Raw genomic sequence first — 15,403 nt, forward strand, 5'->3', positions numbered from 1 at the left:
ATTGCCTAGTCACTGGAAAAATGGCACATCAGTGGCTGGGGATTGGGAGATAGTTTCCTTCAGTATGAGAACATGCACACATAGCTCTTTAGCCACATACCTGAGAATTAATAGTATCATTACTCAACTTCCCGGATGCTTTTCTTGCTGCTTTGCCAGAAGTCCTCAGGGAATGAAGTCCACATGTGTGCTTGCAAACTTTAAAGCACCTTTATTTCTACCCACCTCTTTTCTTAAATCATTTTCTTGCGGGCTACCTGTCACCATATTGAAGTAACCATAGCAACCAACTCAGGTAGCAACAAGACTGGGATGCCCAGCAGGAACATCCTTATATTTGATCCCTGACAAGGTGAGCTATTAATCCACCACTGTATACTAGCACAGCACAGTGGAGCACCTCAGATCTATTCCTTCTGGAGGTTGCAGAGCTGCTGCCTTCCTTGAAATGGTAGATTTTTCTCCCCTCATTTTCATTTGTGTCGGTCAGCCCAGGTCCCTTTTCAGTTTTCTAATTCCCAATTTGGCAGTAGTTATTTTCATTAAAGTCATACATGCACTTAAAAAAAAAAGCATAAATATGGAGTGGCGCAATATAGAGTCAAAGTTTAAAGATTGGTTTGTGAGGCTGGCATTAGCTACATCTACGCAGCATGGTGAATATTTATATATTTTATTTTAATACATCCTTCCTCCCAAAGGAGCCCAGAACAGCAAACACATTCATGAAAGAATATAGTTTAAAAAAACCAGTTTTTAAAAAATCTTCTAAAGCAGTTAACATTTTATTTAAAAGTTAAGATCTTTTAAAAAATAAAACTACACATACATAACCACCGGCTCTCATAGCTAATAATATCACAGTGGCCAAAATCTTTCAGCCACCATATGCCTGGGGAATGTTTTTAGATTCTTCCTGAAGGTTAAGAATGAGCAAGACTAGAGAGGGCATTCCACAAAGTGAGAACCACCACCAAGAAGGCCCTGTCATGGGTAACTGCCAACAGGGCAACCTATGCAGGACCAACCCTGCTAGTTGTAGGGTCTAAGGTGGTAGATACTGGGAAAGGTGATCTTTTAGGTACTTTTGCAGGTCCATTTTAGAGGGAGGTTATAAAAAATTATAAGATTATATATGCAGAGTATGTCAATGCCAAGTACTGTGTGTAGAATCCACAGCCAAAATCCACCATCACCTTCCCTGAAAACATTCTCCCCCTGTAAAAATAGGGATTGATATTCTCCTGCTTTCTCGATGGTGGTCATAACTTTCCCCAAAAATTTCAGGAGAGAATTTCTGCCTGCCTCAGAGCCCTTTGCCACGAATTGCAGCTAGTGGGAAGTTCCAGAGAAGCCCTTGTGCCACTTTCCACTGGCCAGACTTCCCAGAATTCCTTGGGAGTGTTGTGTTTTTCTCAGCAAGCTAGTAATCTGAAGGTTTTCTGTGTACAGCCAGCTACCCTAAACGCCTTTTGATTTCTGACCGGTGTGTGTGAAGAGGAAATTAATTAAACGGAAAGTGAGAAGTCGAGCCATTGGGTAATTAGGGGCTCTCGAACAGAACTGCGAGTCCTCCCTATGCATCTGGCTCTGTGTGCACTACTATGACATTTAGCATCTTATTATCTATATAGAATCATCAAGTGCATGGCATTTTGCAGAGTACAAGAGGACAGGTTTCTTGCTGCAAGGAGTTTACTGTCTATGATCTGACACAGCAACACAGAGGAATGCAGGAAAGTGGGGGCAAAGGATAACTTGGGGGGGAAATATGAATTATTACAGTGACATATACAGTACTTAGATGTATGTAGAGTAGGGCATGAGGCCTAGGAGGTTGTGCACAGGCTACTTTTGAGGAGGCAGTTCAGGGGCGAAGGCACAGCAAAGGTGAAGTCTTTTGAACCTCCAGTCAGTGTTCTTGTTCCAACAACCTTAGTGAAACCTAGTGAATCTCAAAAACTAGGAAATGCTCAAACAATATAACTATAAAGTTCACCTTACAATGGCCACCACAGTCCCTTCTAAACCCACACCTCAAATAAATTCCAAATCCTGTGAGTCTGACTTTAAAACAGATTTCCTATTAATTTCAGCGGGTGCTTCCATTGGTTGGGATGAAGGTGGGCATTTCACAACCATATACCCTGTGCTTTTTGCCCCAATTTCACCTTTTCATTATTACTGTCTGCAACACATCCATGGTTACATCTACAAGCTAGTAAAACATATGACTTGTGCATGAAGAATGCTTGCGCTCAGTGCTTTTTTTCTAAAAAATATGTTTGGGGTACTCTCATTTTGACTCAAGAAAATCACCATTTTATAGTTCAAATCGGGGAAAATAAATACAGTAAATGGACAAAAGTACAAAGATTCACAAAATGCTTAGGGGTCTGCGTCCCCCCCAGAAAAAAAAGACTGGTTGCACTTATTCTTTGTTAGAGATCTCCAACCCTATCCACTACAGAATCACAGTTTTTAGGGTCACATGCAGAGAATAAAGTCTTAACAGGCATTTGCTATCCCTGGAGAAGTCTGGGAACTGCAGTTCTATAGATGATGGGGCTAATGATTTCTGACAAAGAATTCATCAAACTATGGGTTCTTGGATACTTTTGATAAGTTCAAAGGCAATAAGTGAAACTGGCATAAAAGTATTTCCTCCATGTTCTACTTTTAAAAATATTTAAGCTTCTTTGCCTGAATGCATGAAGCAACCAGGTGTATTTCAATGTGGCAATGCAAGTTGGAATTTTGTGGGTATGAATTTGTTTCACTAGAAACCATTTGCAAAACCTCCTCCACTTCCAAGTCCACCATCCTTCCCTCAACAGCCTTGGCAGCCAACAAAAAGTGTATTGTGGAGCCAAACGCAGTAGAGCGCTTAAGAATAGTGAGCTGGGAAATGAGAGCTGAAAGAGGAGAACTGTGGTGCAGCAATTGGTTTGATCTGGTGAATAAATTGCTATTTTCAGATTCAATTTGTATCAATAGGCAAAGCACTGTACACCTTCAGATTCTGTCACACTCAGTATCCACAACCCTGATGCAGCCAGTCTTAAACAATCTTCCTATTATTGACAATAATTATAACTGCAAAAAGTTATTATTTTTAAAATCTTATGGTATTTCTTTGCTCCAATAATAATAGTAGTAGTAGTAACAAAAACCACTTAAAATAGTAGGGAAGGATTTTTGTTTTGTTTTATTTTGCCTGATTGCTTCTGGGAAAGAACTGCAAACATTTACTAATTCAGATAATGCTACAGCTGTTCACTATTGGCTATTTTTGAAAGAGTCCAGAGCCTGCTGCTCATGCACCAAAAGGACTTAAGCTTTATTAAACATGACTGGAAGCTGGAACTACAGAGTGCTCTTTTCCCAGTACGTTGAAAATTATACTCTGCTAATTTAGAACATATGATGTAACAGTGCAGGAGGGGAACAGGTTGGATGTGTGATTATGTCAGTGCATAATTAAAGCTCATGCTTATTTTGGGAAACTATGCTGTTTGTCAGGGTGAATAGTGTTGGCCTTCCAGGTAAGCCCTCTGCCACACTTTCTGCAGATGCTGCAGGGCTTGTTTTGCAGTGTGGTGTGTTGTGTGTGTGTGTGTGTGTGTGTGTGTGTGTGTTTGCAGCCTTTGTGTTATTCGTAGCATGGAAGAAAATTGGCGTCCACAGATCTAGTTGGCAGTTGAAGCACATGCTGCAGCGATAAGGGCAGGAGGAGACACTACTGGGACTCGTTGGAGGGCATCTGGGCAGCCCATTGTGCTTCCATTTTTGTGAACTTTCTAACACTGATCTTGTAGATACAAAGATGTCTTCACAAAGGCTTGGAGCAAATACATTTCAAAGCGTTGCTCTGAGATCTTGTTGTGTTGTGTCAAGCAGAGATTAGCATCTTCTGTGTAGGCTGATTCCTTGTTAGTGAGACCCTGATAGCAAGAGATGTTCCTCGAACCAGCCGAAGATACTCAGTGATTTTCACATGGTTGGTGGCGGCAAGGTGGGGTGCTCCCCACATGCCAGGGTAGGGGCTGGAGAGAAACAGCTGGAAGTTGCATTACAGCAAGTGAAAGTCTGAAATCCAAACTGATGTGATGTAAAAATAAGGCCCACAGCAATGGCAGCTTGCTTGTCAGGAGAACTGTGAGCGTGCTTTCACAGCTGAACCATCAGACAAGCCTACCAGCTAATCCAGCGCTGGTTCAGATGTTTCATTCTTGCCATGCCAGCTCCTTCCCTCCCTACTGCTTCCCCTTGGGCAAAGTTAGCAAAGTGCCCTCCCACTGTTGGTCTGGAGCAGGAGTGGGGCAAACTCCTCCCAAATCAAGCACCTGCCGATGTGGTCCGCCATTAACTTATCCCAGCCCGAGGTGGAGGAGGCGGCGATGTGAGCAAAGGCAAAGCTGACAGGTTGATCCACCATTATTTATTTGTCTGACAGCTCGGTTGTGAAGGCAGGCTCTCAGGGTGACTGGGAAATGTCTTTTAAGGCCTCTTTTTGTGCCGTGTCTGTTTTCAGCCTGCGTTTTGCAGTTGGGTTTCAGGATGTTCAGAGAGCCATATTATTGCGTGGTTTGGAGCAGACAGTGTTCCCTTTGGGGAACCGATGCTGCTTTAAAGAGTAGCACTGTCTGCTCTTCCATAATCGATAGAACAGAAATGCCTTAAGCCTCAGATAGTTACTCATCTGAAAGAACCTGACCATGTAGTGTAGGACTGGTGCCAGGTTTAGCATGGCCTGGTGGAGAGGGTGGCAGACACAGAGCCGGTGAAATTCCTGGTGGTGAAATTGAAAGCAGAATTGCCTTCCCTTGAGGGAGGCAGGTGTGTGACAGGGCCTTGCTTGCACTTGCCATTTTAATCCCCCAGTGCCTTTGGGGTCCCTGAAAAGCATGGAACCATCTGGAGTGTTGCCCTATCAGGACCCCAGATACAGTATAAGTAAATTAAAATGGCATGTTCCAGCAACACCACTTGCCAGCTATACCACCTAGAGTTAGCAAGTATTGAGGCATGCCTGCCTCATGGTAAGAGATTTATCTCCTGCCTTAGCTGCCTTTCTTTGCTGGAGGTTGAATGACTATGTATTATACTGAACTGCAGCATTTGGGGGTTGAGAGAAGCTTCGTTGATTTGTTGGGTTAGTCTGTGGTGGCATTTGGTTCTGGACCTAATTCCCCTTGCCACTGGAATCTGCCATTATCTTCTGGAATTCCTGGCAGAAGAAAAGTTATTGCTGGGGTGCTAGTAAAAGAGGTGATAGCAGCCGCAGAAGTGCCTGATATTTTTATACTAATTCCAACTATTATTGATCCAGTGTATTAATTGCCTTTTAAAATAAAAAAAAATCAATTCTCAATGAGACTTAGGAAACAGCCAAACCCCAATAACGACATGGAACCTTAAACATCGGAACAGTAAAATGCCAAAGTCTCGCGTCTGAGCCACATACAAAAATGAAGGTTCACATTGACCAGTAGCTGGGAATTACTGAAAGAAAGGGTTTTTCATCTGCTGGTGAAAGCAAGCCAAATATTGTTTTGTGGTGGGTTGTCCAGGGCCAAAGGTGCTGCTACCTTTGCGGAGGTTCTGGGTGATGTATCTTCTGGCTGGGGAGGGGAGAGGAAGTTGCTGCCTTTGCTGCCCATTCCGCCTCTTAGCGTCTTTGGAGTTTCCATTGGCCTCATAAACCCTAAGGTGGGATTGGATAGGCTGGGTTCATGGCCACCCTAGTCACTTTGAGGAAAGCTTGGTTAATTGTATGGTGACATATTATCCCACATTTTGCATCTGCTGGCCAATGGCCATCACCACACATCTGGTAGTGTTAGGTAGCTTCTGGACCTGTGCCCCCAAATCTGGTGCTAATGGTGCCACTGCGCTGGGTGTGGTATTCCATAAGGTAGGCATCTCTACAAACAATAACAGCAACAATAATGTTCTCTACTGAGTGGCCCCATCAATCTCACCTCTGTAAAATGGGGAAAAAATATGGAGAAAGGCAGCATCACAATATTTGTTTTTAAAACGTTTGTTGCCTTTCTTTATAGGGACACTGAAAGTGATTTAAAACAGATATACAGTGGTACCTCAGTTTAAGAACAGTCCTGTTTAAGAACGATTCGGTTTACGAACTCGGCAAAACCGCAAGTAGTGTCTCGGTTTGCGAACTTTACCTTGGCCTGAGAACGGAATCTGAATGGTGGAAGGGCACCGGCGGTGGGAGGCCTCATTAGGGGAAGTGTGCCTCGTTTAATAAAGGTTTCGGTTTAAGAACAGGCTTCCGGAATGGATTAAGTTCATAAACCGAGGTACCACTGTAACAATAAAAACAAATATGTAAAACAAACAGCAACAAAGAAATAAAACAGCAGAATTAAACACTTGCCCCCCCCCATAAGTATGTGTGATTCCATTGACAATTAAGGAACCAAAGTTGCACTACAGATTGCACTCTGTTAAGACTGATGACAATTTTTTGTTTTGCTGCCTGTCTTGGTTTCTAAACATGGCACATTGCTTGAAATATCCTGGATAAGTTTCTTCCTATCATCCTCTGGCTTCGATGTGCTTGTATAGAAATCTATCACCATTTTACCCATTGAAATTGGTAGAACAATTGAATCTCTTTATGTTGTTGGTGGTGTTACGTATAAAGGTAATGGTTGCTTAATTTCACATCTTGACAGAATCACCCCCTCTTGCTCTGCAAAGGGTTTTTCATGTGCCCTTTACTGTAAGTTTAAAAAGCAGTAAAAAGTTAAAAACAAACATCAGTAAGCCGTTGAGGAAGGATGTTATGAAAGAAAGGGACTTAGGAGCATGAACAGAACATTTCCCCTTCACCATTCCTGAGCCACAGCTAAGATTCCAGGAACTGTTTAGCCACAGAACCTGTCGCTTTCATCCTGAACTTTCATCCTGTTAACCTTCATCCCAATCAAGCCTTTCTGACCTACAACCCATTATTCCAATATTTATATTGGAGCCTTGTTTATTTCCTGTGGAGCCATATCTCAGAAGGCTGATCTTTCTAGATTCAGATTTTAGTGCGTTCAACAATTATAAAGGTGTAGGGTGTGTCAGACCTCCTCACAAAGCCAAGTACAGGTCATCAACTTTATATGATGAAACACCAGTGGATGGATAAACCCTCTATTTTGCCAATTGCCTTAAAACTATGTTTTATATCATATGAAGTCTTGGGTGTATGTCTGGCATGCTCTTGTTTTGCGTACTTTGTGCAATTCCTTGCATATTCCTTGCATATTTCTCACCACTGCTTCCAAGATACAGCATATTGTGAATCTGAGTTGTGCAAATGTGAATGGACAGACTTGAATCTTTGGGATTTCCCCCCCCCCCCATCTCTTGTCAGAATTTTTCATGAATGCCTAGCTATTCCTAGCTAATGCCTAGCTGAGAGGAAACAGAACTTGCAGGGGTGGAGAGCAGCTGTTCCAAATACTGTAATGTAGGAGGAAAGTCCATGCACTGTGTGTTTAAGAGGATGGACAAATGTGTGATGCAAAGACATTTTAAAATGCTTCTCATACACTATCTCAGTAAACCTTAACACAACCTATAAGGTCTGTCACTGCTATATGTGTTCTCCCTATTGAAGATGGGAATCATGATTTGAGACTGAGAAATACTGGTTTGCCTGTGGCCACCTTGTAAGCTTGTGAATCAAGTTCCTCTCAGAACACACATGGTATAGTGTAATATTGTAGAGTGTGATATATACTATGTTATGCAGACAATGCATGTGAAGCAATCCGGGAAGTTTGAGAAGCAGCGCTGTCTAACTGCAAGGTGTTAGTCCTGTCTTGACTCAGGAGAAGACTAAAGCAGCAATCCAACCTGCTGTGCAGGGGAGATCAAAACATCTCCACCAGCCTCCACCCACCACACTGAAAGAGCAGGTGAACACAAGTACCATCACAGGGTTCCCACAGTGGAAGCCCACATAAAGCCCCCAAGTGGTGCATTGTGGGGGACAAGCTGAGCTGGCCTAGAACCACTGGAAACTTAGTCAGTCCCACTGTCATTGCTAGATCACACAGAGCACGATTTTGCCTCTCTCCTGGTTTGGTTTGTGTGGCTGTGGATTTGGTGGTGGCAACACTGACACCTCTCCCTGTAGGGTAAGGATGAGAACCTGCAATGTTTTGTACATAAAGGGAATATTTTAATATGTTTAAAAATAACAAAAACAAAACAACAACACCTGGAAACTACTATTGCACTTTTTCATAAAGCACTGAAGGTTGTGTTAGGTGTGGTGCTGTACAATAACGAACAAGCATATATTTCTGCTTGCAAAGTCTGCTGTGTGCAACAGCAAGGAAGTGTGACTTTTTGGGTGGTAAACTTTCGATTCTGAAAATCTCTTCTGAAAATGTCGAGCAGCTTGTCACTTTTGGAATTCTAACTCTTACTCCATCTGTTGCAATCAATTGTGCCTTTTAATGAGAATCAATGAAGTTTGGGGACTCCACTGGCAAGTGTTTAGTTTTTCTTTTTCTTTAACGTTTTGAACCAGTAAGTGCAAGATCAGGGCAGTTATGGAGAAGCAAAACGGGTGAGCAAAGCCAGATGGTGGGGAGGGCGGAGCGTTAAGTAGGGATTGTGGGCAGGAAATGAGAATGGCTGAAAATAGTCTGAATGGGGGAATATTCTCCCCATTGCTCTTTCTGCTCATCTGTGCTTTGTGCCCTTTGTTGAAAACTAAGGGCTTCATCATTTGTTGGCATTCACCTGTCTTGGGAGACAATGGAAGAGTGTGCCTTCGGGGGTGAAGTCAATCCATTGGAGATTTACAGCACCTGCTGTGGCTGTACAGACCAATAGGGAAGAGGCATGTTGCAACTGTAGCAGATGAAAGTATCCGGTTGTGCTGCTGCAGGTTCACCATGGCCTTTTTTCTCCAATTCCTCCTAGCACTCATCACTCCTATGGTCACTGCTGTAGATGCATGACCTGACAGCCTGTCTCCGGGTGCTGCAGTTGTCTGCAAGGGATTCCCAACTGGTGGGGTTAATGTTGCCAGCCTTCATAGCACATCTTGATTGTAATGCAGAGTTGGTCTGCCAACAGGCCTGGTTCCTGAAGCCAGCTACCCATAGATCCTTGGGGATCCTGCCATCTTCCATTGTATGGGCATGACCAAGTCAGCATGGACATCTCCCTTCTCCATTCCATCCCTCTCCCAGATCAGACTAGCTGCTCAAAGCATGAAACTTCTACCTGATCTTGCGGAAGGTGCGCATGGTCAACCTATTTCTAAGGTGCATGTGTATGTGATGGATTCAAGAGGTCTCACAGTTGACTTTTGTTTACTCACATTGCAATTAAAGAAAATGTGATTATATATAGGAAAGCAATATTAAGCCAGAAGTTGAAAATACTGTGACTGGGCTCACAATCACCCAAACTATACCAAGGTAGGTTCTGTCAAGCCAGAAGGGTAGCTTGGTTGTCTGTCAAAATCCTAATAAATGGCAAAGAGAATCGCACTGCACCTGAGACACAAATTTGTTGTGAAACAGTTATCTGCGAACATCCTCTGTCACAAAGAGAATGCCGGCTTGTTTGCCAGCAGTCTTGATTTATAATGAATTTGGATATTGCAAACTTCCATACATAGGAACATGGTGCAAAGATGAAAATGGGACGTTGTGGTTACAGTATCCTACACTATAGTGTTAATATTTCTCCAGACTGGCTAGAGCCACCTAGGTAATATTTCATCAAGCATTATTTTCCCCTTCATTCAACTCTGATGTGCTTACCCTTTGCTTTGGAGCTATAAAAGTATGTGCAGAGGTGAGGAGGGTTTTCACTGAAATGTCACCTTCAGTAAAATATGCAGGCATGTTTGCATGTTAGCGTGTGGTGGGGAGAGAGTAGGTTCGGTGACGCTGAATGTAACATGTGAAAATGTCATATAATTAAATAAATTAGTGCCATTTCATTTAATATGTATGTATTTTTAAAAGCCTCTCTGAAAGAAGAAAGCAAAATGATGTGTGTTTGTGTTTCAACCTGTGCATGGACGGACACACATACACACGGATTTCTGATGGCCAGACACTTTGGGGAGTTTGCCTTTTCTGATGTATGTGTTTCATTAGCTTTTTCAATGCTTGGAGTTTTGTTTTTTTTCCCCTTCTCCCCAGCAGTTTTGTAGAGCCTTTAGAAGTTGTGTTAGTTAATTTATCCTTCCTAGTATGCTAAGGGGAATCCTTAAGGTAATAAATAGAGGCATAAAGCTCTTCAGGCTATGAGGCACATGGTAGGAAGCATGAAAATGAAATGTGGAAAGACAAACCCTAAGGTAAAGATGCTGGTAGTTTACACCCAGCAAGGGGATTATTTTTTCTTCCTTATAAAGTCAGCACTTATGATCAAATCAGCGGACTGCTGATCTATGTGAGGCCTGGTTCCTTGAGAGCAACTTTGCTGCAAAATTAAGTAGGGAAGAGCCAATAAGAATCACTGTTGCTTACCCCTGCTTATTCTGTAGCAGGAGCTTAAAGGCTAATATGCAGGACAGGGCAGGCATTAGAGGATGGAGGAGACTATAACTACTGAAATGAATGGATGGTCCTACTACTACATCTGGTCTCTGGAATTTTGTTTAATACGGTAATGCTCTTAATGCAAAAACCAAAACACCTTACATCCTTTAATTTTTCACAGAATTTCCAGGGAAAACCTATTTTATGAAAAATGAGCTGAACAACATAAATGGCTAAATGTTTGCCGAAATAACCTTGTACAGAACAAGTCAGAACATGGTAGAGGCAAAGCTTCATGGTCATCATGACCAAAAATTGGGCCCCAGCTCTAAGCACTCTTGGGGTGGCGTAAAGTATCTATCATTCTCTCCTTTCTCGTGGCAAAGGACTGAATTGACAAGGACCATTTATCTGTTCTTTTACTCCCCCCCTTCAAAAGCCAAACCCTGGCTGTTTGGTTTAAGAAATCATTATTTTTGGGGGGGGGGGTATGGTGAAATGGGAGGGATGATTCCTAGAAAGATATTTTTGAGGCGCTTTTTGAATTGTGAGATCTGAAGCTACAACTTCCACTTTAGACTAACCACAAAATGGTAGGACCGAATGCTAAACTGGGATTAATCTTAACTATGGTTTGAAGGTGACTTGTTTCCACTAACAAAAGATAAGACTAGCTGGAGTTTGTCTAGGTTCAGATATCATGACAACTGATATGGAAGTGAATCTTCCAGATTTGTGCAGATGCAGCCAGTGTTCTTAAGACTGGAATACCAGGTTAGTTGTCCATATGCCTTAGTGGCTGGGGAAACCCAGTCAGATGGGCGGGGTATGAATTATTATACACAAACACACAACATAGCTTCGAGCCCCAAAACCCATCCCTCATGGAAATAAAGACACAGTGGAGACAGAATTTCGTTTAAATGTTAATGGGCAAATTTTGGCCACAGCTTTATTAAATACACAAGTGTGACCGGTATTGACTTAGGCATTGGTATCAAAACTATAACTGGCTCCTGCCCACCCTGCGGGAAGCCTGGAAGGGTAAACAACCAGCAGGGGGAGCTCCATCAGTGTATATTGACTAGTGCTCACCCCTGGGGTTCCCAGGGGTCCTGGCATGGCCCTAGCCCCTCTCTGGGCTTCGGACGAGATCCAGACCCCCGGATTCCTTTAACGGAATACCCTATTCATTGGAGGGGCAGGTGATGGCTGCACCTCACCTCCCCACATTCCCCTAAACCAATGCCTAACCGCCAAACCTTACAAAGTTGTGACAATTGCTAAGAGGTAGGCAAAAACCAAGTGGCCACAACCAATCTGCCACATTGGGAAAAATTCCTACCCAGCCCCCATTCCAAAACAGGTGACCAACCGAAGTCCAAAGCAAGGCCAAGCACGACCTAATTAACGGGTGGGTGGGTGTTCGGCAGTGCGAAGCAAAAGGAGGTCCCTACATCACACTGCCAAATAAATACCCTCAACCTTGCCACGCTGCTGATTGGCTAAAGGCTATTGGCATAACTGTGGCACCACCGGCTTGGAGTGGGGCAAGCCCCGCCCATAAGCCAGTTAGGAAAGAGTTCCAGGGCTGAGCACAACATGGACCCTCTGTTAGGGGGATCGAAGTTGCTGAAATAGAAACTTGGAAGAGATCTAAATGGAAGGCTGCTTGGATGTTTCCTTCACATTATTTTCCCTTACTCAAGATAATTTCTGCAACTTCATTTGCCAGCCACATGCTGGTGTTGATCTTTAAAGCTCTAGATGGCTTGGGCCCTCTGCTTTGCCCTCACAGGTTAGACGGGTGGTTATTCAGCCCTAGCACCTCAGATCTGAAACTCCTTCCCTGTAATTTTGGTGCTGCTGCAGCTTCTGTAACAACATTAGATTCCACTTAACTGTAAAATCTGCAGACATTTTGTTTTGTTTTACAGCTTCAGAAACAGTTGTTATCTTTCTTGGGTATTGTGGGAAAGAGTAGAATATAATTTTGTGAAGTATTTTGGAAAAAAAGAAAGATGAGGTGTGCTGGGGATTGGTTTTAATCCTATTTGGTGCCACAAGTTTCACTTTAGCATGCTTTAATTGTTGTTTTTTTATTTTATTTTAAATGCTTCTTGGCACAATACAACAATAAAAATATTCATTTTGTTGGCAAATTTTAAAATGTTGTAACCTATCCTAGGCAGTTAGAATATACATTTATATAAACAAGTATATATGACATATGATAGACCTGCACAATTTGTGGTACACCAAATCAAAAGCAGCCAACAAGTCTTGCAATGTGGAATGCTGCATGCTGTAAATCCCCCGGTCCACTGTTTTAGGCAGGCATGAAAAGCTGGAAGTTTCTTCAGCCCCTGAAGTGCTGCCATGCATGGCTGGTGGACTGAGTTTTATGTGGTAGGTCATACATTGTGCAGCCCTGACATATGATACCGATATAGTCAATTATGCAGCTAGGGAAAAATGGGGAATCTATATTTAGGTTGTAAATGTCCTGAAGTCCCCCAGGTCTGCTTATCTCTTTGGTCTCTCTCTCTCTTTCTGTCTTTCTCTCTCTCTTTCTCTCAAGTGCTCCCCACCCTCTCCCTGAGAGAATCAATGCCTGCTTCACCGTCTCTGACTACCGGGAGGCAACATCCAATGTGGTACACAGCACTGCTTTCTCTGAAGACGTTTCTTCCTTCTCTGCTGAGAAGGGTGCGGGCATCCAAGAAGATGTCTTGGGATGCAGAGCCAAAGACTATACACAGAAACTCTCCACGTTTCCTCTCTTTGAATTGGTCTTCTTTGTTGTGAAGAACTTGAACATATTGAAAGAGATGGGACCCCACTTCTTGGTAGCCAGGCCTAAAGGCCCGTCCAAAATTTTTAGATGGAAAATGAAGACCAAAACAAACATTTCTTTGGCTGGCATCTGAAAGAGGCATAAAAAAATCCCAATCTTACCACCCAAGACACATTTCTCAAGAGCCTAATGGCTTTGCACATTTAGGTAACAAAATACTCCTTCCTTTAAAAGACAAGGTTATGGAGTAGTTGGCATCTGTTTGCTGCTGATGTTCTATACTCTCTTTAGACAGGGATACCCCATCCCCAATAATATATAAACATTTGTGCTGATGAATGCACGTTTTCTGTCTTTAAATTATTGGGAAATGCATATATTTGTACTGCAATGCCAATTTTGAAAGTTTTAAAATAGTCTTCCATGAGTGCTTCACAATACAGATCACATCAGTTTTATTGGTGGTAAATAAAATAAAGGCAAATACCTTTCCTCACTCGATGGAAAAGATCTGATATTACTTGATCAATATTAATCACCTTGCTTTATATTCACTTTTTGGAGGCACATGAAAACAACAGTAGACATCCTCTATATATACGCCAGAATGTATTAGAATAGGGACACAATCCAGTTCTTTAATGTGGAGGTTTAATATTGCGAATGTACACCAGAGCACTGGTCCCCGTGCTAAAATAAATCATGGGAGAAAGAACGCTCCCCCCCCGTCCCGTCCCCAGGAGAGGACATTTCCCAGCACTTGTTAGTCTGGTCCTTCAGAGCTGGGAGCAAAGAGTGAAAAAGTTGCCCAGACTGCCATGTTATGTCCATCCTTTATTCTGCCATCATAGGGCTGTGGGTGCATTACTTCAGCCCCCTCCCCCCACTTCGGTTCTAAGTGCCAGTTCATGGGATCCAGGATGGGGTTTTGAATACCTTCCAGCAGGAAATACACTCCCTGTCACCACAGGCTTTCTGTGGCCAGACCCTCCTGCCTGACAACATGCATGTGTTCAGTGGCACAACTATTCTGGGGTGGCAGTAGGTTTTGCACATGATTAGGCCCTCACACAGAATTGGGCAGAAACACTCTTCCTCCTTCTGCAGCTTGTCCCCTGTGCATGCACTCAGGGAGCCGGATATTGCTCCAAGCCCTTAGGTAGCCTTAGGTTAGTTTGTTCTGTAAGAGACCAAAAGCATTTCACTGTTTGCTTCAAATTGTTCAGCACAAAATAGATTCCAAATATCTACTTGCAATAAAGAGCAAAGCAGTGGGTTATCAACAGGCACTTGTCAAGTGATCAAATTCATTTAAAAATATTTCTGTTTGAATTGTAATAACTAGTCCATGCACCTGGGAAAAAGAAAATAATTCATAGTCAGCCAAATGACAGCTTAATCTTGCAACCACTTTTCACTTGGGAAGCCACCCAAGAATCAATGGTAAAACTTTGCCTGGAGTTGTTGCTGGCTTGGACTGAAAATTGGTATATACCTGTGGCTTGATTAGATCTTGTGAGAAATATTTGTAATAAAGTGGCACAGAGTATGGCTATACTTTATGTAGTGCATTTTTCTGAGGGGGGGGGGGATAATCACATAGTATTTATCAGCATTTCTAGAAAGCTGTCAACCATTAAGTGGTGCTTGTAACCCCCTTTTTAAAAATGTAAATCCACTGTGGTGTAATATATCAAAGAAATAAAAGCTAGAAAGTTGTCTGAGGCTGATTCTCATTCATGGAATAAATCCACATTTTTATACCACAAAATAAAGAAATTGGTGCATTTTTCTCTTCTCCATTGTGCAATGAGCATTCGTCAGAACCGACGTAGTCATGTCAAAGATTTATTGGAGTCTCTCAGGCATGTTTAGGTAGTTCTTCCTTGCACTCAGGAACAGCAACCCCTCTATCTGCCTACCTAGCAGTTTAGCAACATATGAAAACCTGTAACTCTGATTTGTGCATCTATTAGCCTGTGGTTATTATTGAGACAATGTATGTGAAGTGGTTAGAAACACACAAAAAGCACTTTTATAAAGGAGTCCTTCCCTAACTATAATTGGT

General features: G+C 42.6%; 1 protein-coding gene across 11 annotated transcripts in view; it reads left to right on the plus strand.

Annotated features, from left to right (window-relative positions):
* PCDH9 (protocadherin 9) overlaps positions 1-15,403 on the plus strand; it is a 746,233-nt gene that overhangs the window by 193,819 nt on the left and 537,011 nt on the right. Inside the window, exon 4 of one of the 11 annotated variants that reach the window (XM_083435787.1) lies at positions 13,120-15,054. The exons of the other annotated variants lie outside the window; for them this stretch is intronic. Within the exon in view, the coding sequence (XP_083291913.1) occupies positions 13,120-13,140 (21 nt within the window). The 3' untranslated portion in view covers positions 13,141-15,054. Of the gene's footprint in view, positions 1-13,119; positions 15,055-15,403 lie in introns of those variants that run through there. 11 annotated transcript variants of the gene reach the window in all.

The sequence above is a fragment of the Podarcis tiliguerta genome, assembly GCF_965153285.1.
Source record: "Podarcis tiliguerta genome assembly, chromosome: 4".
Taxonomy (NCBI): Eukaryota; Metazoa; Chordata; class Lepidosauria; order Squamata; family Lacertidae; genus Podarcis; species Podarcis tiliguerta.